General features: G+C 34.5%; 3 protein-coding genes and 1 long non-coding RNA gene across 4 annotated transcripts; 1 reads left to right on the forward strand and 3 right to left on the reverse strand.

Annotated features, from left to right (window-relative positions):
• Positions 1-1,903: 1,903 nt before the first annotated feature.
• LOC112771577 (elongation factor 1-alpha) lies at positions 1,904-4,468 on the reverse strand. Its single transcript, XM_025816363.3, has 3 exons — positions 4,126-4,468; positions 3,157-3,645; positions 1,904-3,065 (listed from the first exon to the last, which is right to left on the reverse strand). Exons 2-3 carry the CDS (start codon positions 3,616-3,618, stop codon positions 2,181-2,183), a joined length of 1,347 nt encoding a protein of 448 aa, XP_025672148.1. The 5' UTR covers positions 3,619-3,645; positions 4,126-4,468; the 3' UTR covers positions 1,904-2,180.
• Positions 4,395-6,654, forward strand: LOC112771578 (uncharacterized). Its single transcript, XR_003187110.2, has 2 exons — positions 4,395-4,792; positions 5,638-6,654. It is a non-coding gene; the product is annotated as an uncharacterized lncRNA (long non-coding RNA).
• A 566-nt stretch (positions 6,655-7,220) lies between these two features.
• On the reverse strand, positions 7,221-8,802 carry LOC112771774 (uncharacterized). The gene is made up of 4 exons (XM_025816593.3): positions 8,682-8,802; positions 8,338-8,576; positions 7,979-8,247; positions 7,221-7,886 (listed from the first exon to the last, which is right to left on the reverse strand). Exon 4 carries the CDS (start codon positions 7,787-7,789, stop codon positions 7,433-7,435), a length of 357 nt encoding a protein of 118 aa, XP_025672378.1. The 5' UTR covers positions 7,790-7,886; positions 7,979-8,247; positions 8,338-8,576; positions 8,682-8,802; the 3' UTR covers positions 7,221-7,432.
• A 9,661-nt stretch (positions 8,803-18,463) lies between these two features.
• On the reverse strand, positions 18,464-20,535 carry LOC112769430 (uncharacterized). Its single transcript, XM_025813951.1, has 3 exons — positions 20,175-20,535; positions 19,041-20,023; positions 18,464-18,904 (listed from the first exon to the last, which is right to left on the reverse strand). The coding sequence occupies exons 1-3, from the start codon at positions 20,533-20,535 to the stop codon at positions 18,464-18,466; spliced, it is 1,785 nt and encodes a 594-aa protein (XP_025669736.1).
• Between the last annotated feature and the right edge of the window lie 7,090 nt (positions 20,536-27,625).

A 27,625-nucleotide genomic window follows, 5' to 3' on the forward strand; every position in this document is an offset into this window, starting at 1 on the left:
CATCCAAATGTTTTCGTGTTACACCCAAATTTGCTGAGTATAGAAAAATGTTTCCTCTAATGCTGCATTTTTTCTTTTTTTTTTTCCTTATTTCTTTCTTTCTTTTAGTTAAATGAATATAAATTCATCATCTTCCAAGTAATTTTACAGCATTATGTGTTTTTTCTTTTTCTTTGTTTGATTTTTTTGTTTTTATTCTTGTTAATAGAGTAAAAGAAGAAACTTGAGAAGGTAAAATAAAAAGAAAAAGATGAATAAACAAAAAAGAAGAATAAGATAGTGATGATGATGAAAAAAAAAAAAGAAGTGGTAGAAGATGAGGAAAAGAAATAATTTTGAATTAACCAAAACTTATTAGAATAAAATACACCCAAAGTTTCTTAAAATACACACAAATATCTTTATATTACACCTAAATTGTCACCAAAAAAATATTACACCTAAATTTATTGCAAATACAAAGAAATATTTTTTTCAATGCTAAAATTTTACATTATATTCAATTCAAATCATCAACGATAAAATATTATTCACCTACAGAATCATAAACTACTAACGAAAAAATTAACTAGAAGAAATTTCAATGAAAAAAGACGGAGGAAGTGGTAGTGTTGGTAACGACGATAATAAAAGAGAAGAAGAAAAAGAAGAAGAGGAAGAGGAGGAAGAGGAGAAGAGGAAGAAGAACGTGCAGCAAGAAGAACGTGAAGAACGGCTTGAAAAAAACGCTTGTATGTGGAGAATTATTCTTTCCTATCTATCTTTTGTTGTGAAACTTTTTTTTCCCCCAAAAAAGTTTTTGTGGATATTATTTAGAAAGAAGAGGAAGAGGAGGAGGAGGAAGAGAGGAAGAAGAACATGAAGAACGGCTTGAAAAAAATGCTTTTATGTAGAGAATTATTCTTTCTTATCTACCTTTTGTTGTGAAACTTTTTTTTTCCCAAAAACTCTTTTGTGGATGTTATTTCTTATGCTATAAAAATATCAATGTTAATTATAATTCATTCATTTAAATAATAATATCATTTTATAATTTTAACATTATTATTATTATTATTATTATTATTATTATTATTATTATCTTTTTTATTTCAATTTTAATGAATTTATCTAAATAAAAATATTATCGTATATAAATATCAAAGTTTATTCGAGCAACAAAATTTATCTTTTAAAACTTAATCGAGTTTCTTTGTTTAAACTATGCTGCAATCTACCTAGTTTATAAAATTATTTTTAGTTGATTAAATAACTTGTGAATTAAATATATTTATAATTTAATTATCAAATAATAAATATATTTTTTTATTGTGATGACAAAAACACAATTTCAAAATAGATTAATCAAACATATCTTCAATGTTTCTTCTGTTTGAAAATACAATTCATTTTAACAAAGCAATCACATTTTCTACAACATGAAAATCAGAAAATGGAAATAATTTTCAGAAGTTAAAAATAAAAAATATTTTCTAAAACAATTAATTCTAAAATAACCCTAAACAAAAATGAAAAGCCAGCCAGACTTATTTATTTTCACCAATTGTTTCCTCTTAGGCTCTTATCAATCAATCTGTGTGGTTTTTTTATCAGCTCCGAATGTCGAAGAATAGCATAAAACAAACATTCTATTGTCAAGCTATGCTTAACACGTAAACAGTTGAAGTTATAGTAATACTCAGATTTCCAAGATAGGTGGAACTCTTTAATTCCACCAGCACAAGTTGATTCAATTGAATGAAAACACTTAACTCTTCCAGAGGAAGAGCATTGCTATTATCAAAATTTTGTTCAAAAACCTGCCAAGAATTGGACATTTTAACGCAATGAAGATCATGCTGACGACAAATTATATAGTTATATCTGAGTATATGACCAGTGGAAATAAAGATAAGAGGCAAAATAAAAATAATAAAAGATAGATCTATAAACGAAAAAAGAAAGTTTAACCAGAAAACCAAATCATCGAAGTTTAAAACTGAACACGACCGAGAAATCAAATACTAGCATCGCCACCGTCTATCAAGCACCCAATTCTGAGACTGAGTACTGTACAGAGGTAGCAACAACCTACGACACCAAACACTAAACAAGATACTTAAGGTAGTTCCGCCAGAGACATAGCTGACGAAACATTTATTCATTATCATAGATGTAAAAGCATGCTGAACCCGCACGGTTCATTTGCCAGCTTTCTTCGCAGCAGATTTAGTGATCTTAGCTGAAGCATCCTTCTTCTCAACGCTCTTGATCACACCAACAGCAACAGTTTGACGCATGTCCCTCACAGCAAACCTTCCAAGTGGAGGGTACTCAGCAAAAGTCTCAACAACCATTGGCTTTGTGGGAATCATCTTCACCATACCAGCATCACCATTCTTAAGAAACTTGGGCTCCTTCTCGAGCTCTTTGCCAGAACGCCTATCAATCTTGGTCTGGAGCTCAGCAAACTTGACAGCAATGTGTGAGGTGTGGCAGTCAAGGACTGGAGCATAACCTTGGCCAATCTGGCCAGGATGGTTCATGATGATAACTTGAGAGGTGAAGCTTCCAGCCTCCTTAGCAGGATCATCCTTTGAGTTAGAAGCAACAAAGCCACGCTTCAACTCCTTCACAGAAACATTCTTAACATTGAAACCAACATTGTCACCAGGGAGAGCCTCAGGGAGAGACTCATGGTGCATCTCCACAGACTTAACCTCAGTCTGGAGTCCAGTGGGGGCAAAGGTCACGACCATACCAGGCTTGAGGATACCAGTCTCTACACGACCAACTGGAACAGTTCCAATACCGCCAATCTTGTAGACATCCTGAAGGGGCAGCCTGAGAGGCTTGTCAGAAGGTCTCTTTGGCTCATTGATCTGGTCCAGAGCCTCAAGCAGGGTGGGTCCCTTATACCAATCAAGGTTGGTGGACCTCTCAATCATGTTGTCTCCCTCAAAACCAGATATTGGTACAAATGCGATCTTGTCAGGGTTGTAACCAACCTTCTTCAAATAGGATGAAACCTCCTTCACAATTTCATCATACCTAGCCTTGGAGTATTTTGGGGTCGTTGCATCCATCTGTAAAACACATCCACAAATAAATTAGAACGACAAGAACATCATCAAAATCAAAAGATGGCTGAAAATATTTAGCAAAAGTGGATTATACCTTGTTGCAACAGCAGATCATCTGCCTAACACCAAGGGTGAAAGCAAGAAGAGCATGCTCACGGGTCTGGCCATCCTTGGAGATACCAGCCTCAAAACCACCAGTGGTGGAATCGATGATCAGAACAGCACAGTCAGCCTGGCTGGTACCAGTGATCATGTTCTTGATGAAATCACGATGACCAGGTGCATCGATCACAGTGCAGTAGTACTTAGTGGTCTCAAACTTCCACAGGGCGATGTCAATGGTAATACCACGCTCACGCTCTGCCTTGAGCTTGTCGAGAACCCAGGCGTACTTGAATGAACGCTTGTTCATCTCAGCAGCCTCCTTCTCGAACCTCTCAATCACACGCTTGTCGATCCCTCCAAGCTTGTAGATGAGGTGGCCGGTGGTGGTCGACTTGCCGGAGTCGACATGGCCGATAACGACGATGTTGATGTGACTCTTCTCTTTTCCCATTCTCTACAGAAAAAACTCAACAAAACACTGCACAACACCCGCAAACACGAAAAACAGAAAGAGTCAACTCCAGAGACATACAACAAACCACACATCAATGATCAAACAAGGCATATCAATAAATTAACCATCCACACCAGAACAAGACATAAACCACAAGAAAACTAGAGATATATAGTAATAATTCTCATAATTGTGACGATTCTAGGTAGATAAAAGAGATCAAAACGTATCTGCAGCTAAAACATTCAAAAACAGAAGAAAAAGGTAAATAGATACAGTGATTAAAAGATCTAACACAATTTTAAGGAATGAAAGATCATTATGCGAAATTCAGAGACAACGGTATTGATGATGAAGAACATATCAATAATCAAACGAAAAGAATTGAGAGACAATCCATGAAAGCGTAACATACAAGACCCTGCTTTCCAGAATAGAAAGCTGAATCGGATCAATAAACAAGAAATAACGAAGAGAAACAGAGATCGGAAGAAGAACCCTAACCAGTGAAAGAAGAGGATTGGAGGATGAGAATCAGAGAATGGGTGTGATCGCGAATGTGTGAAAACGAGGAATTAGGGTAGGAGTGATACTTATAGTATGAGAGACAGTGTAGGGTTTGTTTTAAAAAATTTGATGGACCATAATACCCTCGTTAACTCCCCTGTGTTGCTTTTTGCTAATTTTTCGGAGTGGCGGCGCTAGGTTTGCGTGGGCACCACGTTTAAATTTGTGGGTCCTTTTGGGACACTGGCGGCGCTAACGCTGGAACAATCGGAATTTAGCTCACCGCCCTTAGTTAATTTTTTATTGTAAAATTATTTTTTAATGTTATCTTTTAGAAGATATAGGCTATGGATTCCTTACTCCCACTTTTATGTGGGAGTATCATTAGCCAACACTAAAATAATTACAAAAAGAACCCCATTTTTTTGTTTTTAAAAAAATCAGTAATTAGATATTGACCCTCTAATTACTCTTTTTTACACATTGTTCTTTTTTCTTTAATTTCATATTCAAAGTAATGGTGAGAGTGAGACATTTGGTCTGCTAGGGTTTTGTTTTCCTCCTTCAATCATCGTAGCGGTGTAGCCATTCTCTCTTCCTCTCCCTCCGCAGTCTCTCTCGTTCGCTGCCGCCGCTTCGCAAGACGCCGCCGCCACACTTGGAGGTTAGTTAATCATTATTTTTTTTTCAATAGTCAAGAAATTTAATTATGCTTGCAATGAAAACTTAGAAATCTATTCAGTATTTTCACTGAAAATAATTTTATTTGTATATGTATCTGGTCACTACCTCTATGGTAAATACTAAATAGAGCAGCACTATCTAATCTAGTGTAGTAGATGTAGATCAACTCAAACTTTTATGAACAGAAAAGAAAAGAAAGTTGTGGAGGCACGTGAAGTGCCATCAACTTCTGTGTATGTGTTGTGGCCAATGGCAGTGAAGGGTGTCTTTTGGATGCTTGCTTTTCTAGCTGCATAAACGGGTAATTATTGGAGAAAGAGAACCGTTATGCGTGACAATGTAAAATTGACCTCACCATTATTTTATATTATTCATTTAACGTTTTATTATAATGCTGTTGAATGGTCCTTGTTGCTAAAACATTATTATACTTTACTGCTATTACTGCTGTAACCTGTAAGTGATTAATCTTTGTTGAATGAGACTTGATTAGTAAGCTGAGTTAATTGGAATTTCTAAGGGGGGACAAAATCTAAGATAGCAGTAGCTTAGGCATGGTGGATGAACTCAATAAACTATTTATACTCAAATTGGTTTGGAATTTTGGTTTGGTTGAGAAATCAATTCATTTTAAAATGTAATCAAACTAAACCCTTCTGGATCCTTCCAAGTTTCAGGGTCTCTATGGATGGCAAACACATTTACGTATACTATCGTCTTGGCTTCAATTTCATACCCTGCTATTCTGCTATTTTTGTTGAATTCTCTTGGTACCAATGGTGCAGGTGCATAATATCTTAATGTTTCTTTGATCACTGCTTTCAGATAAACAAGCTTTTCAATATCTTCATCTTCTATGAATGGTTTCTTGCCATATAAACTTCATATCTTCTTCCGAACGCAATCCTGCACACTATAGAACTCGACACGGACATCAATATCTCACTCAGATCCGTGGTTTTCGAAGAACTCACGTGCTCTGATATCTTGCCTAACATTCTTTCCACTTCAGATTTTCTGATGTGGTAGAATCCAGAGATTCGCTTGGAGCTGAAGAAATGAACGACGCAGATCTTCCTGATTTCTCTCCAGTACTCGCTGCATGGAGAGAAAATCAAATCGAAACCGTTGTAAGAGAGTCTAGTGGTTCCGAGCGACGGAGGTCTGCTTGAAACGTCAAGATCATGGTCTTTGAGAACCTCCTTTGCGAGTTTCGGTGAGGAGATAACTATGGCTGGTTTGAACCCTATTTGAAGGGAGAATATGGAGCCGTAGATCTTTGAGAGGTTCCATAGTTGGAGATTGAGGTTGGAGCTGTCGAGTTGGTGGAGGTTTCCGATTATGGGAAGTGGTTTAGGACCTGGTGGTAGTGGTTCTTTTGTGTTGTTGTTTCTTTAAGTGATGAAATATCACTACTGCCATTAGAGGAATTGCAAGAAGAAGCAGATAATACAGAAATGAAAACATTGAGTGGAAGAAATTGAAGAAGCCAATGCAAGCTAAGGGTGACTAATTAGTTATAGAGAACGATCAGATACACTTTGCTGCTAAGAAAATTAAATTTCTTACTATATATATAGAGTTAAACCTTGTAAAATTAATAGTTGAGAGTCGTTATTTTTTTTCTTTTTTGTAGTTATGATATTTGATATGATATGAAGCAGCCGAAGAAAATTCATAGTCCAAACGGAAGTGCAGTATATATTTTTTATGTTGTATATTCTGGTAAATCAGCAGAGAATTAAAACTTTATATTAAATTAATGTACTAGCAAGAGATGATATAAGACCAAATGCTCTGAATAAGAAGACAATTCCAAGTCGAAAGAGTTGTTACAATTTATATATGAAGGCTGGTGTATGTGTAGCAATTGAAGAGTATGCAACTTTTGTGTGACTCTACTCTTACATTCGACAAGTGGATTCATACTCATTTTGACAAGTTACGTTTTGTTGAATCTGTACTAGATCCACAACAATACATATATGTTGGAATTCATTATTAATCTATTATCTCAGCTTATACAATGTACCAAAAAATACGCACGCTTTCTTGTCTCCTCAGATCAGAGGTGCCGCTTCATGAATTTTTTTTATGAAAAAAGTATAAATAGACAATGAGAATACTAAACAATGTGAATAATGAATATATTATATATTTAATTTAATAGATATGCAGATAATTATGTTTGTTATTTTTAATTGGATGGTTATTTCTTTTGATATGCATATGCCCTTCGATGACACTAAATTCAATTAAACCAAAGAAGTAATAATATATCTCTTAAGAAGAATCGAGGGATAAATAGGGATAAATACATTACTGACAAATCTTGGAGATTAAGCTTCATAAACCTAACTACTAACTGTTATATCAGATTCATCCATGAAAGTATTGGATTTTCAATGTGTCATGAACATTAAATCTGTTTGCATTCTCACTGGTGGCTGAATCATGAATTCTCAGCCTATCAAATTTGGTACATCAATTCTGATCCAATTTCTATAGCAGCAATATAAGAACAGAAGATAACAAAACAAAAGGCTAAAACAGAAGTATCTTATTACAGATTTTAACTAAATACATTTCAATAGGAGGGTTATTTTGTTATTGTCATGTTTTAAGAAGGATGGACCTTGCCAGAAGAGATTCCCTTCCAAGCAGATTTCATGGAAGCAGTGGATGAATTGAGTGCAGCCTCAATATACTTCTTGGAAGCAATGGAGGCAGCTTTCTCCATCAAATTTCCCATCTTTCTTGCACCCTCAGCAGTGTTAACTAGGCTCTCCATTTCAGCCTTTGACATGCTCTCAAGCTCCTCTTCGAAGCGCCGGAACTCGTCCATGGCACTTTCCGTGATAGAATCAAGGTAGTCCTGAGCTTCCTGCATGGAAACCTCAGCCTCTTCAACCTCTTTCTGTTGCTCAAGTTCTGCAGCTGCCCATGCCTTGTATGACTCAATCTCAAACAGCTTCATGAGGACGATTTTTATGGTCTGGGAAACTGTTCACTTTCTCTTATCTCTCCGAAAATTGAATCCCTTGAGGTACAAGGCTGTAGTTGGATCAGGGTCCCTGAAACCGGGCATTTGAAGAAGCTTTCAATTTCCAACAGTTCGGGTAATTTTCCATATTAAGTGATTCTTGTACATATAGTTTTTTCTTACTGGCTGTGTTTTCTTGTTCTTATATTTCTTTCATCTCATGTTAATTGTTTCCAGGGAGGGTATACATGATAGATTTCGGAAACCTCAATGTTCTGGAGTTCCTGTCGATGCGAGGAGTCCAGTGGTGCTGGGATGCAATATGTAAAATGCTGAAATTGGCAAGTGAGGTGAAGCATCTTTTTATGAAGGTTGAATTCACAGGGGACTTTGAGGCTCTGCAACCCTTTCCAGAGATTGATTTTGTCGAATTTTTCAATAGCCATCCAAAGCTGCGCAAGATATAGTTTTTGAACGAAATATGAAAACATACCTAATATACAACACATTTAAGATTCGGAATATGAAATCAAGATGTATACCTGATGAACCAGATGAGCGATTTAGGGCCGCAGAAACCTCTTGTCTTATTGAGCGTGGGAGGCGTGGCGCGGCGGCGGAAGCAGGGCGAGGCGGAGGCAGGGTGCGGCGGCAGCGGAGGCGTGGCGCGTCGGCGGAAGTAGGTGGCGGAAATTTGCAGCAGAGGAAGGGTATGAGAATGGCAGGGATTGCAGTTGTCTGAAAACCCTAACTGCTTCTCTTCTCTGAAATGCCCCTGAATCTGAAATAAGAAAAAGAACGGGGATGGCAAAATTAGGGTTTTTTAAGAACTCTAAGGAGAGTGGAGAGTGAGGGCAGAGTTAGGGAAGGAAAGAAAGGCTTCAACCTGGTTGATGCTCTCCAAAAATCAGTAATCTCTCAGTTTCTCGTACCAAAGAAGGGAAATGGGTCAAAATTAAAAACCAATAATTTAAGAGGTCAAAATTTAGTTAGTAAATTTTTCAAAAAAAAAAAAACGGGGTACAATTTGTAATTATTTTACTGTAGGTTAATTATACTCCCACATAAAAGTGGGAGTAAGGAATCTATGGCCTAAAATTTATGATTTAAAATTTTAAAAAATTAATTAATATTAATTGTAAAAAATTTACTCGTTAATTGAATTGATAAACAAGATAACTGATTTTTATCCTTAAAATTTTTAAAAATTAGTGATTCAAATATAACTGTTTAATAAGTTAAACTGATATCTACATCAGTTTTAATTTTTTATCTTATCCTATCTTATTCTTTCATAATAATAACAATAATAATAATAATTTGAGTGCAACAATCCTCTAAACCCTGTGTACTCTTTGCTGCCCTTTAGATTAGATTATAGATTATGACCCAATTTTTTCAGTATCCCAATTAAAACACACACAAAAAAATAATAAAAACAAAAACCACAATGTGCATTGTGTATGTATATAGCCGAAATGCATCTATAATAGTGGGCTTTTAGTCGGTTGCAAATTCCTATTCCCAATCCTCGAGAGCTCAGCCTCCTATTTTTCACAATTGCCTAATGCCTACTCACTCAAAACTTTGATTGTCGCTCTCCTCCTCATATACTTGGCTACCATATTTTAAACAACTTCGATTAAGTTGAATTATATCGAAACACCTTTAAACACGGATCCTCCCATCCTCGCAATCCAGAAGCGCGTGCAGAAGAGTAGCCATAGGAGGGTGGGTAACGCGATTATGCTCTCTAACGCTTTGTTTGGTAGTGAAAAGAAATAAGGAGAGAAATTGAGTGAAAAGAAATAGAAAAAAAATAAATAGAAATGAAATTTAATTTTTATTGGTGTGTTTGGATAGAAGAAAAATAGGATAAAAAAATATTGAAAGATAAATAATTTATGTTGTTTATTTAAAAAAATGAAAATAAATAAATAAATTAAATTATATAATGATAATATTACTCTTTATATTATATAATAATGTTATTATGTATATAATTATTATGTAAATATTTATAAATGTCGTTAAATAATAACAACAAAATTAAATTATATTTATAATATAACAAGTTAGGAATAATAATAATAATAATAATAATAATAATAATAATAATAATAATAATAATAATAATAAAATTAGGTTGAAGAAGAGTCTTTTATAAAAAGAGAATGGTAGGGTTTGAAATGATGGAATGGAATGAGTTTTTTTTTTTGTTCTTTTTTTGCCTTAGTTGGGGAAAAAAGTTTTTGGTGAGTTCCTTTCACTTTTTAATATGGTTGTACTTTTTCTTTTACATTTTCTTTCAAAATCAAACAAGTAAAAGTATACATTTCCCTTCTATTTCTTTTCGTTTATATTATATTCCCCATATTTTCCATCTAAACAAACATATCGTAAATAGGAGGAATTAATTCGGGTTTATTGTTTATGTTCTTTTTCAGATCCCCATTAAGAAATGCATTCTTCACATCCATCTGACTGAGAGACCATTTTTTAACCGCGGCAATGGCAAGAAGAGCTCGAACAGACGTAAGGCGAGCGACAGGGGCAAAAGTCTCTTCATAATCAATACCATACTCTTGCGTACAACCTTGAGCAACCAAGCGGGCCTTATAACGGTCAATAGAGCCATCAGAGCGAGTCTTGATCTTGTATACCCATCTACTGCCCACAACTTCCTGATCAGAAGGAGGATCAACCAGATCCCAAGTGTGTGCTTTTTCAAGTGCCTGTAATTCTTCTTGCATTGCTTGTTGCCAATTTGGGTTTGAGGAGGCTTCTCTGAATGTCTTAGGTTCATGTTGATGAAGAATAGTAGAAAAGCAATGGTAATCAAGAAGATGAGGAGGTGGATTTCTTACCCTAGAAGAACGAGCGGGAGGAGGAGGCATGACGGTAGGATCAGGATCATCGTCCGGTCTGGAATCATCGGGAGATGGAGAAGGCGGAGGAACAGGATGCTGTGGAGGGTCACTCGAGGTAGAACCCGTAGAATCATCACTAGGAAAAAGATCAACATTGGGGTTAGTAAACAAAGGTGACTGAGTAGTGGGAATCGACTCAAAGGATGAGAACCGAGAAAACATGTGGTGCTCCCAAAAGACAACATGACGAGATATACGAATACGTTTAGAAAGAGGATCCCAACAACGATAACCCTTGTGTTCAGTACCATAACCAAGAAAACAACATATACGAGCCCGAGGTTCAAGTTTACTATGTTCATGAGGCTGAAGAAGAACAAAACATACACAACCGAAAACTCGAAAAGAACTGTAATCTGGGGGGGTATGATAAAGACGCTCAAAGGGAGTAACATTACCAAGAACAGAAGAAGGGAGTCTATTGATAACATGAACAGCAGTAAGAACAGCTTCACCCCAAGTACGCTCAGGACACGAAGAGGAAAGGAGCATTGCACGGACGGAGTCAAGAATGTGACGGTGTTTGCGTTCAGCTCTACCATTTTGTTGAGACGTACCAGGACAAGAAAACTCAGACAGAGTACCCTGTTCTGCAAGAAAGGCTAAGAGTTTGGAATCACGGTATTCCATAGCATTATCACGTCGGAAAACCTTAATGGCCTTGGAAAACTGAGTTTTAATCATAGTAGCAAAGTTGATATAGATCTGAGGTAACTCATGGCGATTAGTCATCAAATAAACCCAAGTAAAACGGGAATAATCATCAATGAAAACGACAAAGTATCGAGCTCCGCCCATAGAGGCAGTGGGAGCGGGGCCCCAAACATCAGAGTGAATGAGATCAAAAGGAGAGCAAGCAAGAGATGAATTATTGTGAAAAGATAAAGCAGGTTGTTTGGCAGTTTGGCAAGAAATGCAGTCAAAAGATTCATTCGGAACCTGACCTAAAACACCCTGAGATACAAGAGGACGCAGTTTTCCTAAGGAGGTGTGGGCAAGACGTTGATGCCATAAGTGAAGGGTAGAGGGAGAAGAAGCAGCACAGAGATTTGGTACAGGAGGAATATGAAGACTTTCGAGTTCAAACAACCTTCCGACCTTACGTCCAGTCCCGATGATCTGTCCCGTCCGAGGATCCTGTACACGACAACCAGAAACAGAAAAGGTGACGTCAAAACCCAGATCAACAAGTTGACCAACAGAAATAAGATTGAAGTTTAATTTGGGAATGTAGTAAGTATCAGGAAGATTAAGAGATGACTGAGAGATAGAACCCTTGTGTGTTGCATGCAAGAGGGAGCCATTTGCAGTATTGACAGAAGGTCCATTTGTAGTTGCAGACATGGACGAGAAAATATTACGCAACGGAGACATGTGGTTAAAGCAACCCGAGTCAAAGTACCATTTAGAAGTACCTGGAGGGCTCGATAAAGCAGCAGGGGTATTACCAGAAACAGATAGAAGACGCTGTAGAAGAGATGCAATATCAGATAGAGAGACAGTGGTAGGTTCAGTAGTAGCAGCAACAGCAGAAGCAGGCGCAGAACGTGGTGGACGAGTAGGACAGGTAGTAAGCAAATGTCCCGAGAGCTTGCAATAACGGCAGAACAACTGTGAACAATGGTAGCTAATATGCCCTTTCTGGTGGCATGTGCGACATTCAACAGAGGGACAGCTGGAGAACGGGTGCCCGAAACGGTTACAGTTGCGACAGAATGCCCCCTTTCTGTCTGTGGCAGCAAAAACATCTGACTTTGCCATAAAAGTAGTCATAGAGAACAAGGATAGGAGAGAAAAACTGCAATTTCGGAGCAGAAAATGAGGAAACGGATGGCAAAATCGGAAAGAGCTCACCAAAAAACCTTAGGGAGGGTCCCACTTGTCTGCCACGTCAGCGCCACGTCAGATTCCACGTCAGCAGCCACATCATCAAGCAATGACACGTGGCACACGGGGATTGGAGACGCAAGACACGTCAGCAGCTGACAGGGCGCGAGGTGGCGCGCAGGTTGGATGGCCGGGTCGGGTCGGTATCGCGGGTCGGACGCGGGCCGTCTCGCGTCTGGTTGCCACGTGGGGCTTGGATGAGCCGTTGATCTGGAGCGCTGATCCAACGGCGACGGATGCTTCTGGAAGAGAACGCCTGCAACCGGACAGCCAACTTCAGGTGGCGCGTGGCGGCGCGTCCGGCGGAGTCTGGAGGTGATTCCGGTGGCGTTGAAAACGTTGCAACGAGTTGAAGGCGGCGGTAGTGGCGGTGACGAACCGAAACGGCAGGAAGGGGTTGAAAACGGAGCACAAAGTACTGCTCGGAGACAATCGGACGGCGAACTTCAGACGGAGCGTGGCGGCGCGTGCGGTGGTTTCCGGTGACGAGGCTGGACTCGTTGAACTCGCAACGACGAGACGAAGGCGGTGGTAAGGGCGGTGACGAACCAAAGCGTCTGAAAAGGGAGCAAAAGAGAGACCAAAGAACACTGACGGAAGAGGAAAAACAAAGGACTATAAACTAATATTCATGGAAAAAAAAAATGACCTAAGCTCTGGATACCATGTTAGAAACAAGAGACTGAGAGAGTAATCTGAAAGGTGTCTTATTGAGTTGTCAAAAGTACAATATACAAGAGGTATTTATAGGTGCTAAATGAATCAGAGTAATAAAGGCATAGAATCCTATAATTAATATACAGATATACTACATAAATGTAGTCGATACTAATTGATCCTAATTAATGCTAATGATTCTCTAACAGTTTAAAAATGACCTGATTGAATCGAGTCTCTAGGTCTACCCATGAGAAAAAGAAAAAACATGGAGTTAGGTATAGCGTACAACTCCGCCCATATACTAATAATGCAATCCAAGCTCACTAAAAATAGTAAATTCTGATTAAAAAACATAATGATATTGTCTTTTCTTCCTAAGCGGGTTTATCAGTGCTTAGATACTAAGGTAGTGTTTATTTTGAGGTATTGGAATAAAAATTGAGAGATTAAAATTTAATATTATGTTTTTTATCCAAAAATTGATACTAAAATTTCAGTGTCTATTTTTTTTATTTTTAATTAATTCTAATTATTTTTTATGCAAATCAAATGTGGGCTTCATTTTTATTTTAATCTCCGTTTTCTATTTTATACCAAATATAATATTGAGACTTATTTCGGTCTTTATTTCCTAATTTCTATCTTTCAGTCTTAGGATCAGTTTGGCTAAACTTCTTAAATAAGTTTTTTTGAAAAATAAGCTTAAAATATAAGGACTTTTATTAATAACAACTTCTAAATAAGTTATTTTGTGTTTGAAAAATTATTATAGGAGTCCTTGTTTTAAAGTTGTGCATTAAATAAGAATTATAAAATAGCTTTTGAAAATAGGAGAAGTCACATTTTTTAACTTCTTCAAAAACTCTTAAATAACTTTTTGAAAAATTAAAAATTTACCTAAAAAATTATACCAAATACTATTAATATAATTTTTTATAAGTTAAAAGCTAAAAAAAATAACTTTTGAAATTTTCCAATCGAACCCTTAATTTATAAACTTCTATCTCTCTTTCAAATGCTATCTAAACGATGTAATATATTACTTGAATAAGCATAAATGAGTAAAATGTCAAAGTGATACATAACAGTACCATATCAAATTATCAACTAACAGGAGACAGTACACTACTATTTGTTGTTTTGTGTTAAAATAATCATTTAGAGAAGTTTGTGACTAAAATTTGTCGATTTTTTTCTACTTTCTGATGATAATTTTAGTAGATACCAGAGTATTACTCTTAGCAATAGAAATTAATATTTGTTGCGGGAATTCTATAATAATAGATATAAAATATCTTTTTTTTTTTCAAGAGAGCTTTTGTTACACTTTTATCTAACCAAGAGTAGGAAAAAGAAAAAGCTGCTATAATAATAGTAATATACATAATATTATAATAATAAATTTGTATTTTTTAAATTTTAAATTTTATTTTAAAAAATAAAGTATAATTTTTTATTATTTATTTTATAAGTAGGATTAAGAGAAATTATTTAAAAATAAAAGATCATACTTTATTTTTTAAAATAAAAATTTAAAATTTAAAAATCTAAATTTTATAATAATATATGTACTAGATCAAAATTTAAGACATACATTATTATAAAGGGGAGACTCACGTCAAGATACCCAAAACAATTTTTTTTACAGTTGCTGAGGTGTCACTTTGTGATTGGTCAATTATAAAATCGGTTAATAAAATTTATTTTTAAACCAAATGCTTTAAATCCAGTTTGACTCAGCTGGTTTAAATAAACCGGTTTAGTTTTTTTCTTTTTTTGTCCTTTTCTTCCATCCATCAAACTACGTCGTTTCACAATCCCTTCTCCTCCCTCAACCTCATACTTTCACAGAAGCTCTCTCATCTCTCATATCTCATTGACGCGAGCCCAGATTTCTCTTTCTATCAGCATCATCCGAGAAGCTCGTCGTCAGTCTCCTCCGATCTCGCGTGCCTTCCTTGCCGTCGTCATCACTGGCGGCAGTAGCCGGAACTTCCCGACCTGGACGTCGTCGCCGCTCCATGTCTTGTCACTGCCTCGCAGTCAGTCTCGCGCGCCGTCATTGTGCCCGTCGACGCCGACACAGAAGCAGCAGGTCCCCGACTTCCTCCTCGCCTTCAGCTAACTCCTCGGCTTCCTTCGCACAACCTGGTCCTAATTTGGTGAGTTTTCAAAAAAAATTTCTGTTCGTCTTTTTTGTGTTTGGTTGCTGTGTTTGATTTTTTTGTCAAAAATAATCACATTGAGTGAAGATCACCAATATGGGCACATGGGTATTCATAAAAAGATGAATTGTATGAATGATTGAAGCCAAAATTGGAATTTTTTACTATTTTATTAATAATTGTATAATTGGGATCAAACAAAATTAAATGGGTTATGCAAAAAACTGGTAACTAAAATTGAAATTGATTTTGAAATAAGTAGTGATGAAAGGGAAACAGTAATATAAAAAAATATAATTACAGAAGTAAAATTGGAACGGAAAAGGAAATGAAATAAAATTCAATTGAGAAAAGTAGCACTTATCCAGAAAATTGCATGTGAGGTTTATTTTTCTTTTATTTTTCCTTTCTTCTCTTCATACTAAAATTTCTTTTATAAAAAAGGAAAATATATCCAGGTATTAAAATGATTTATAAAACAACTAAGTTTCACTAAACTTCCAATATTGTATGCCTAAGGTAAAGAACATACCTTGGTTACTCGTACATTCTCAGGTAGCTTCAAGGATCTACAGAAATAAATAAATAAATTTCAAAAGACGAACTGCAAGAAAAATGGTGTAGTCCATCCATAACTACCACAGATGGGGCCCTTTCTAAAAGTGCAGCACTGCTGGTAGCAGCTGGGGAAATTGGATTTATTGTAGGCTGCCACAGCCACAAAATTCTGTTTCAGTTTGCACTCAAAAGATTTCTCACAAACACAAAGGATAAGTGGATTTTTTATTTCATTATTGATGGAGAGAGTGAGATTTACAAGAATATTAGAGAAAATGGTGTTTAACAAGGGTCTGGGGGCGCGTTCTTTGGGAAGCACAATACGCAAAGTGCGTATTCCCCTACAATACGCAAAACCCGTATTGCGTGCATGGTCGACACGCGTCAAAGAACTGCAAGCCCGTGAATAAGGTGATGTTTGACTGTCTCTCTCTCGTCAATGTACACAAGCTTCCCCAATTCGCAAACATTTTAAGAGACAACCACAGTTTCAAACGTTCCTTTCCTTCTACTCTTTAATACTTCTTCAGTTCTATCCGTCCATGCTTCCTCCTGCAGAGACTTGGTCTTCATTTGCCAAATTTGTTGTTTCTTCAAGTTTTAACAAGTAAGTTATTTAAATATTATTAATATAATTAGTAGATTAACTGTGTGTTTTTTTTATTTGAAATAGAGATAATGTGATAATAATATATATAGTTATTATTTAAATTAAATAGTATTTATTTATCAGTAGTTAAAAAAATATATAAATAGAAATTATACTTTTATTATATATTTAGATGAATGATGATGATGTTAATTAGTAATTAATATTAATTAAATATATTTTAAATTTAAATATAATATTTTAGTTAGTCTATTTAAATCAGAAAATAAAATATAATTGTGAATTTAATTTATATGTTAGAAAGTTTAAATTTAAATAAATATTTAAATATGTTTCAGTTTTAATTTTATATTAATATTTGAATTTAAATATATTTTGAATTTATGTATATAAGTAAATTTGACGTTACTATATTTTAGCTTTGTTTATAAAATTAAATTTAAATTTGACTTTAAGTTTACGTTGGTTTTGATTATAAATTTAAATTTGAATTTGAATATATTTGAAATTTAAATCTATATTTAAATCTACCTTAAAATCTGACTTTAAATATATTTTGGTTTTAATTAAATATTTAAATTTAAATTTGAATAAAATTTAAAAGTATGAAAATACATATTTATAATTTAAAATTATATATTTTTTGAAATAAAATACAGTCCAAAAAATGTCGTTAATTACATTTTGGTTGGTTTTCGGTATTTATTTAAAATTGAGTAAATATATATTAATAATTTAAATTTAGATATAAATTAAACATGTTTCGAATTTAACTATATATCTAACTTTGAATTTGAATATATTTATAGTCATAATATATATTTAAAATTGAAAATATTTTTAATTGTTAATTTAATATGTATTTAAATATATATTTAAGTTTGATTTAAAATATTTTTTAATTTAAATATATTTTAAATATGTTACAGATATTTGATATTTTTTTCCTCAGGTGCAGGCACCCATGGCTGAGGATGATAATGTTGGCGAGGATGATAGTGATAGTGACAGCGATGGTGATGACGATGCAGGTAATAATATACTATTGTATTCATTACTATGGTATATTAGTGTATGATTGTGATATATTTTTGTATTCGTTATTGGGATATATTAGTGTTTTCTTGTGATATATTTATTATTGTGATATATTTATTATTGTGATTTTTTATGTCATATAGGTGGTGCGGTAGGTGCGGATATGGCGGATACTTCAGATATTCATGGTAAAGGGTATAATCTGAGGATTGAGCCAACACGTAGAAGTGCAAGTAGATATACCCCTTCCACAATCAAGAAGGCGGTTAAGAAATGTACTAAATTTGTGAAAAAGACATTTAGCAAATAATTGTTATTTATCTTTTAATTTAAGACCGCAATTGTAATTGTTATGAATTTTATAAATTCACATCAAATTCGAACACACAGGAATTTCATAAAGTAGTATTTAATACAATTGATGTAGTATTTAAATCCAATTCCTAATGAAGGAAAAACCAAATGCACTAAGACATAGGTGCAGATCCACCAGCACTAGGCCCTGCACGATGGGGGCATCTACTTCGATTGTGGCCTTCGCCTCCACAAAGCCTGCAACGCCTAGGACCACGCATATCACGCATATCCATTTCATTCAATAAGCGGGTTATTTTGGGACGCCCTTTGGAAACCGCTTTAAGTGCGGATTAGGTATGTGTCTTGGTCCTTGATACACCGGCCATGTTGCTGGATTTCCTAATGGCTTAAACCGTGCTCTATACACCTTTCTTATCTCATCCATCCTATAGACCTCATGAACGTATTGTTGTCAATCAAGTCGTTGGTTCGCACAACACGCAAAGACATGGCGACATGGGATTCAATCTGTCTGAAACTCACCACAATCACAATATCGTTGACGGAGATTCACCGCATACTCGATACCAATGGGCATCTCACGTACCTCAAAGATCTCATTTTGCCTGTCAAATAGGTTAACCTGGATGTTTCCTGCTGCTTGCTGATTTGATTGCAGTTTGTTGCTAGCATATTCAGAAAATACATGTCCTGCATTCCTTCGAACCTCAGCCTCAACCCTCTTCCTAGTGAACAACTCATTTAGCCTATAAAAAGTTCCCTTCACAAGTGACGTGATAGGAAGATTTCGAGCTCCCTTTAGTACTCCGTTGATGCACTCCACTAGGTTTGTGGTCATATGACCCCAACGGTATCCATTATCAAATGCCAAAGCAAATTGCTGTCGTGGGATTCGATCAAGCCATCGCGTGTAAGCCTCACCACGTTCACGCAATCTTGCATACTACACATTAAATTCATGCACAGTCCTACAATAGCCTGTAAATAACCAACAAAACAAAATCAATAAAATGGATGCTATATGCCTTGTAAAAACAAATACGCCTTAGTTTCACAATAATCTACGTACCCATATTGACTATCAGCTTCTGTAAATACGGTGCCTTGAAATTCCTCAAAAAGTTGGATGCTATGTGCCTAACACAAAACATTCGGATAGCTCTTGGAGGTTCCCATGATCCATTACTACGAGCTATTGCTGAGGTAATAGAGTTGTGACGATCAGAGATAAGCCCAACACCATCTCGAGTCACCACATGTGTGCGTAAATGAGTAAGAAAGAAGTGCCATGCATCAGAAGTCTCACCCTCAACAACGGCAAATGCAAGAGGCACAATATTGCCATTGCCATCCTGAGAAACTGCAACTAATAGAGCTCCTTTATATTTCCCGTACAGATGTGTCCCATCCACCTGTACGATTGGCTTGCAGCTCCTAAATGCTCTGATGCAAGGATAAAAGCTCCAAAATACCCGCGTCAGTATCCTTACATCATGGACTACCTCATCCCCTTGGTATGCTGGTGCAGTTTCAATCTCGACTGCTGCTGATGGATCTTTTTGTACCATTGCTTCAAACCACGACGGCAAAGCTTCATAAGAAGCTTCCCAACCACCAAAAAGGTTTGAAATTGCCTTTTGCTTCGCGAGCCATGCTTTGCGGTAACTCGTCGTATAATTGAATTTTGACTGCACTTCAGCAATTATTGATTTCACTTTCAAAGATGGATCAGCTTCAACCAATGGCTTTATCACCTCTGCAATCATGTCTGAATTTAGCTTGGCATGATCTTGAGAAATTCTAGTTCTAGTGCATGTGTGACTACCATTGTATCGCCTTACAACCCAACAAAACTTTCTCTTAATAAGACTAGCTCTAATAAGCCAATCGCAACTTGTTCCGTATTGTACACACTTAGCATAAAAAGTCGTTGGCTCAGATTCACACACCCGGTAATCCACTCCCCTGCGAATGGTATAATCTTTAATTGCTGCAATAACAGTCTCTCTAGAACTGAATTCCATGCCAACAACAAATTCACCGTCCGAAACAACAACAAGATCTACAGCAATAACAACAACAAATAATTCTAACTATTGCTTTACAATTCAATAATAATAATAATAACAATAATAATAATAATAATAATAATAATAATAATAATAATAATAATAATAATAATAATAATAATAATAATAATAATAACTGCTTACTTGAATTGATATATTCAGGAAATTCTGGTGCATTCATAGCGTCTACATCCAAGGCATGCATGAAAGAAGGCTCTCTAGATGGATATTGGCTCGCCAGTGCATTTGCCACATCTGCTACGTTAGACTCAACTATTATATCATCTTCACCCACTTCTTCAGTTGGACCAACAATTTGGTAGGTGCCCTCAAATTCCTCTTTGCTTTCACTGTTATAAACAGTCCAGTCGATGTTAGCCTCCGGTAAATCAACCTCAACTAATTCTTCAAACTCAACATACAATTCGAGAATAGACACTTGTGCCCGTGTTTGTTGGTAGATCGAAAACATTCCTTGCATACTTCCTTCGTCAACCACATTCATCATTTGAAACTGAACGAAACCACCGAACACTAAAACAGGCTGTCTATAAAAAATATTAACGACTCTCTTTAATACTTGATTATCACCACATTGACAAAGTATACTCTTAAATTCCTCGTATGTTATTGCAAAAGGAATAACAATATCACGTGGATTCTCACAAACAAAACTCACACCCTCAGATGTTTGGGGAAAGATTTGACTATTATAATACATTTTCAAACTAATACCTCTCTCCATTTTTATACTCTTACATTCTCAAAAAAATAAAACACTCTCACACTCAATCAACCTAACACCGTTCCTCCTTTTATAGTACTTCAATTATAATTTTTTATTTACGAAAATACAATACGCAATTTGTGGATTAACAATACGCAATTTGTGTTTTTGCAATTCGCAGTCTGTGTATTGTCCCTTTAATATTAAAAAACACAATATGCAGACTGTGTATTGTCCCTTAAATATTATAAAATTACAATCCGCTCTTTGCGTATTGTCCTCATGGCTGTGGCAGGCAGATTCTGCTCCTGACAATTCGCAGAGTGCGAATTGTCCCGCCGCCAATAATTTTGCAAAACACCCTCACTTCCAATATTGAGGCATTACACCAGGTTTTTTACAATAACTAAAAAAATGAGCCAGGATAAGTATATAGTACTATGCTGTAACACAGAAAATTGAATAGGAACACTATAATGCAAATAATCTATAATGGCCATAACAGAATTACCTAACTCACCCTAACCATTCCTTATTACTAAAATGCAAAAGTACCTGGCACCACAATATTTACCATATGCACTTCAGATTTTTAACATAGTAATTGTTGTTACCATAACCACTGCGACTGCATCATGGAAGGTTAAAGGAATTCTCATCCATTCAATAATATATATCTAAATTATAGAGTATACTACCGAACTTAAAATTTAGGTTAGGTTCAATAATAATGAAACCATTGCTAGAAAAATTATGTATAAATTATTATAAATAAAAAAGAACAATATATATCTAAATAGTCCAAAAACAGTAATATATAAATCATTATAGACTTAAATATAAAGATAAAGTGTACTTCAAACAAATTTAAAATGGCCTAATCAATCCATAACTTAACTAAATAAATGTGTTCTTAAAATACACGATTACGATTAATAAATTTTTAACTAGAAGCGTCTTAAAATTCTAAGTTTGAAGGACAGACTGCTGCATCTTTTTATTCCAGTCAGCAACAGCAAGCTCTTTTATCATATTTCGTTTCGGATTGTGCCATTTGTACACCAAATCTACAGCCAATCGCATCCTTGAGTAATCATTGACAACCTAACAGACAGTTACAATGATATTATTTAATTAAATAAACCCAACAAACTAAACATTATAAAATTCATAGACGATTTTCCTATCCATGGCTTATTGACGCCCCAATAGTGGTTGAGGATCATCCATTCAGCGACCCAAATACCACAATCATTCCTTCACCACAATTCAAGGCACACATTAACAAAGCAATAATATAAAAGAACGGCCAGAAAAATTAACTTGTACTCTAAAAATTCATATTTTTAAACTTACGAATTGGCCTTTTGTTGCTCAGAGAATTTATATTTAGAAAATTGAAGGTTTTTAGGTGAAGGTGTTTCTTGGAAGTTTTTGTCAGATATATAATAAAATTGAAACATAGTTATACAATATTTTGGACAATATATAATAAATAATAAATGTATATATTTGAATTATCTTAAAGGGTAAGTAAGAAATATACTGAAGCTGTGTATGGCCATTTCATTCATCGTGATGAAACGTTATAGTCATGCCATAAAAAATTCGGGGCCACTTAAAGTGGTTTTCATTCTAGCAGGAATAGAAGACAATTGTGATATAGTTGTACCGATATTTTGTTTCCTAATGTGTTAGATATGATATGATTTTATTTTTAATTCTTTATTATTGCATTAATCAATAATTTTTTTTAATCTTAAAAAACTTTATACTTACATTAAAATAAAAATTTCCCTGTGTAGTTGGTAATTGTATCAATAAATTTCCTTTAAAAATAAATGACTACTAGAATATTTAAAACTGATGCGATCGCTCTGTAATTTTCAGTTATTATGAGAACTAGTTGTATTTTAATCTTGAGTTTTATACTTTTACTTTCGTGTAAAATAAAACAGTCTCTAATTTTGTAAGCGCTCCTTTTTTTTTCTAAACGCGATTCTTGAGGAAACGTCAATACACCGTACACCTTTTTGTTTAATCACACTTGAAATCTTATAACTGACTGAATTGAATTCCCTTTACATGATTTAACAAATTAAAAGATTCAAAGCTTTACACTAGAGCTTTAGACAAGAGGCTAACAACATTAACCACGAGATGTAACCAAATAACTATACTCGGATTGAATGGAGGCACTTTCGCCATATTTCGTTAAATCCCCATATTTCGTTAATTGAGGTCAGTAAAATTCTTTATTATAGATAATTTTATACTCCATAAATACAACATATCATCAGCTGCGACCGAGTTGTATCTCAGAAAAATGAGAATATACATTTTTGGGGAGGAAAAATAGAACAAATTTACACCGATAATTCCTCCATATATGTTATGACAGTCAAGTCAGCAGATGTAGACTGTTTCCTTGGATAGAAAAAGGGCGGCAAGGGTAGTTCAAGTTTTTCTAACTATATCATGCTAACATGCATCCACTATTTGCCACTCATGAAATGACAGCCTTGTCCAGAGTCACTGTCAAAAGATTGAATTCACGTCCCAGAGACCAAGTTAGATCATTGTGGGCATCAATGCTTAAGTTGTATTCCTTGAACTGGCCGTTGTAAGTTATTACAGACATAATGGCCCTGGAAAATTGGAGATGTCGATAGTTCAACAAGCATATAGGTACCATAAATTAATTCAAACTTGGTAAAGGCAGAAATTGTTAACAATTGGATTCTACATTCAGATCAATGAACAATTAGTTTGAAGTGACTATACTATATAGCTACTTAAATAGTTCTAAGTCTTGATTTTCATCTAACTGACCATAGTTTACGTTATTATATATAAGGAATTTGATAAGAACTACCTACAGATCCTTAGACCATTATAGTATTAGTCCTACATGACCAAGAAAAGACTATTAAGTCCTACGAAAAGTTGTACAAAAAGAACTACAACAAACCTTGTGCAACAGAACAGCAGCTTATAGATTTGAGAGGTATATCATGCTAAAAATTATAAGCAACCAAGTTAAAAACTAATAGACATTTGCAGGATCTCTGTTTAAGATGAAGGTCAAAACTCAGTCTTAGAACACATGTCAAAAGCAAACAACAAACACCAGGGGAGACGAGCATCAATGGGATAAAATATAGACTAAAAAAGTGTAAACAATCGCCTTAAAGACTAGAGGAAGCTTAGAAAAAATAAGAAAATGTTTTAACCAATGAATCATATGTATTTAGCTCATGTTTGTAGCAACCAAAGACATGTAACAAATAGCAAATCATCGAAAAAAATGAATAACCATACAGATCTGTCCTGCTCTAAGCATAACTAAGCATGATATTACATAGTAAATCATCGAAAAAAGGAGAAATATTAATTTCTGGCAACGATCTCCCTTTAACATTCATTTTCATGCACTAAGTGATTATTTAGCAAGACAACAACAAATTCAAGGTGCAATCACTAATATATTCAACTCACATTTCCAACAACAAAAATATTTAGCTAAGTAATTATTTGAGCATGACAGTAACAAATTCAAGCTTCATTGATGATAATCAGTACAAAATTCATCTTAGTGATGATTTTAAGCAACAAAGAAACTAGCTCAACAAATTATTCAAGGTTCGGTGGTAATAAATACTAATAAATTCACGACAATGATGATTTTCAGCAAAAATAAAAACTAGTTCAGTTATATATTCAGCAACAAATTCAAATACAGTGATGAATTAGGGCAACAAAACTGAAAAAAAGGACCAGAGGAATTTATTGGAAATCACCAAATCGGGGACCAGCTTCTGGTTGGGCGAAGGAATCTGAGGGCGGGGAGGAAGCTGACGGCGAGATTCAAAGTACGAAGACGACAATGATGACCAACCTCGGGACCGGCTACTTCTGCCGCCGGAAACGACAAGCGCGAGAAGGCGCATGACTAAGTGCGAGACGGTGAGGAGCCATGGAGCGACGACGACGGCGACCAGTCCCGGGTCTGGGTGCTTCTGCCGCCGGAGACGACGAGCTCAGGGAAGGCGTGCGAATGCAACTGAGTGCGAGATGGTGACGACTGGCGACACGGAGAGCGACGGAAACCTTGAGTGCGAGACCCGAGACGAGAGAGGGAGAAAGCTTGAGATCGTGATAATGAGCAGAGAGATGAGACGAAGGAGACGAAGGAGATGCTGATTGCTGGGGCTAGGGCTTTTTTGGGGTTAGATTGAGAAATTGGTGAGCCATTGAGATTAGGTTTGCCTTGGCTTGGGCTTGGACTTGGGCTACCAAGGGTTTAGAGTTTTTTTTTAAGGACTTAATTGTATTACCCAAAAAAAAGGACTTAATTGTAATTTTATATTTTTATATATTTAAATGTCTGCGAAATAAAAGTTAAGGATATATTTGTCATTTTGATAAAAAATTTAAATATGATTTGGTTCAGATTATGTAAACCAATCGGATCAAATCGGATCTGATAATTATAATCAACCGATTTTATTTTGGTTTATTTAAAATATTTTATTAACCGATTTAATATTTCGTCTAATAACAATGTGCCACATGTAACGTCTTTAAAAAAAGACATTTTGAATAACTTTATCAGAGTGACCACCTTATTATAATGTTATACAATTTGATGAGAAAGTTGGCTGGTTCTAAAATTCGAATTTATCCAAATTTTATTTCATAAAAGATAGATATAGTTGGTTAGCAAGAAAAAAAAATTATGGTTGGACAGTTTTAAATAATTGACTTTGAATTTGGTTATGACGATTGAATATTTTTGAAAAGATTATGATTTTGTTTGGTAAAATTTTTTAGAGATATTTTTTATTTTATATTTGATAAATCAAAAAGACTATTTATTTATGTTTATACTATTAAAGGATAGAAATATTTTTTAAAACACCTAAGTGAAAGTTTGAGAAGTGTTACATTTTGTTATCTGATTTTATTAAATAGAATATTCTTTTTTATATACCAGATTGCCTTATGGGTGAAGGAATTAGTTGGAAGTGGCCAACAACTTTTTTTAATATTTATTCTTCTATAAATGGTTATTTGTGGCTTTGTAAATGTATTTTCGGTTGGAGGAGTAGACTAATTGGTTTTGGTTATGGCGGACCTAAGTTCTTGAAAAGTATAAAATTCTCACTTGGCTATGTATTCATGATGCAATTCTTACAGCTGTTTTTCGTTTTCATAGAAGTTTGAGAAGCTCCGATTTGTACTCTTGGTGTAATACTGAACCTGAAACGATTTTTCATTGTCTTCGTAAGTGTCCCAAGGCCAAAGAAATCTGGCATAGTTTGAATTTGGCATTTAACAGTCAGATTGCTGGTTGTACAAGGACATGATTTCTAATGACTCCCTCTTTTGGCGACTATTTGGTAAATTTGGAGGGATTGTAACAATGATGTTTTTAATCCAGCTAATTCATAGAGAATGGGTAAGGTTATAGCTCTTATACATGTTTTTCAAATTGAACTTCATAAATTTTTATCTATGCATTATGTGTTTACTCTTTATTTGTTGTTTTTTTGTCTCCACCTACTCAATTTTCGGTTAAAATAAACTATGATGTTAGTAAATTTGGTGAATCTGCTGGTTTTGGATGTGTGTTACGTGACTAATGGCTCTTGATTGCATGGTTGTGCTGGTTCTTTATCACTTTCTACTATTCTTCGAAGCGAACTTTTTGCAATCTAAAGAGGGCTAATTCTAGCATAGAAAGTTGGGTTCAGAGAGGTCACTTGCGATACAGATTATTTGGATATTTTTATCATTGTTAATTGTTAGAAACAAGAGACTAACTGGAGAAGGAATTTGTGTATTATTGAGTGTGATTAAAAGTACAATGTACAAATGGTATATATAGATGCTAGAAGAATCAAAGTAATAAAAGTATAGAATCCTACAATTAATATACAGATATGCTATATAAATATAAATGATACTAACTGATCTAAATTGACTCTAATAATTCTCTAATGATTATCTAACATTAATGATAGGAACAACCATATGTAAAATTCTGACAATGATTTAGTGACTAAAATAAAAAAAATTTTAAGCCAGAATTAGAGAGCAGAGGTGAATCTAATTTAAAAAGATGCCAACCAAATTGTTGATGCCTTGATTAAATATGCAACATCCAATTGGATACAATAACTAAAATGGAATGAGCCTTGAAAAATATTAATAGTGTTGTTACAACTGAACTACATTCCTAATATTTAGTGTGTTTTTTTTTTCTTATTCTTTGACATCAAAAAACAAAAAAGATGAATTTTTTAAAGGTAGTTTACATTTATCAAATTAAAAAGTCTAATATATAATATTTTATATATTAGTTAATATCTAAACTTAATTTTTATATTAATATTTATTATATTATTTTTTAATTTTAAAAAGTTATTTTATCAAATATATTTATTATTGCTTATTTAAAATATTTTTAATTTAATTTATTAAATATATATATTATAATTTTTAAATAGTTATATTTTAAAAGTTAACTTTTATAAGTAAAAATTTTATTAAAAAAAGTCTAAATATATGTTGTGGCTTTATTTTTATGATGGAATACTTACTTATGTCATCTGTTTTAGAAAAATTAGTATATATACCTATGTTTTGTACAGTATAATATTTTTATGATGGAATACTTACTTATGTCATCTGTTTTAGAAGAATTAGTATATATACCTGTGTTTTGCACAGTATAATATATAAAATGTTTAATTATTTTGTTTGTTTTTATAATTTTGCACGATTTTTAATTAGGTTTTTATATCTTTTTTTAATTGAGTTCTTGCATTAATTTTTTTTAATTGAGTATCTAGATTTTTTTTAT

This window comes from Arachis hypogaea, chromosome 18 (genome assembly GCF_003086295.3).
Source record: "Arachis hypogaea cultivar Tifrunner chromosome 18, arahy.Tifrunner.gnm2.J5K5, whole genome shotgun sequence".
NCBI classification, from domain to species: domain Eukaryota; kingdom Viridiplantae; phylum Streptophyta; class Magnoliopsida; order Fabales; family Fabaceae; genus Arachis; species Arachis hypogaea.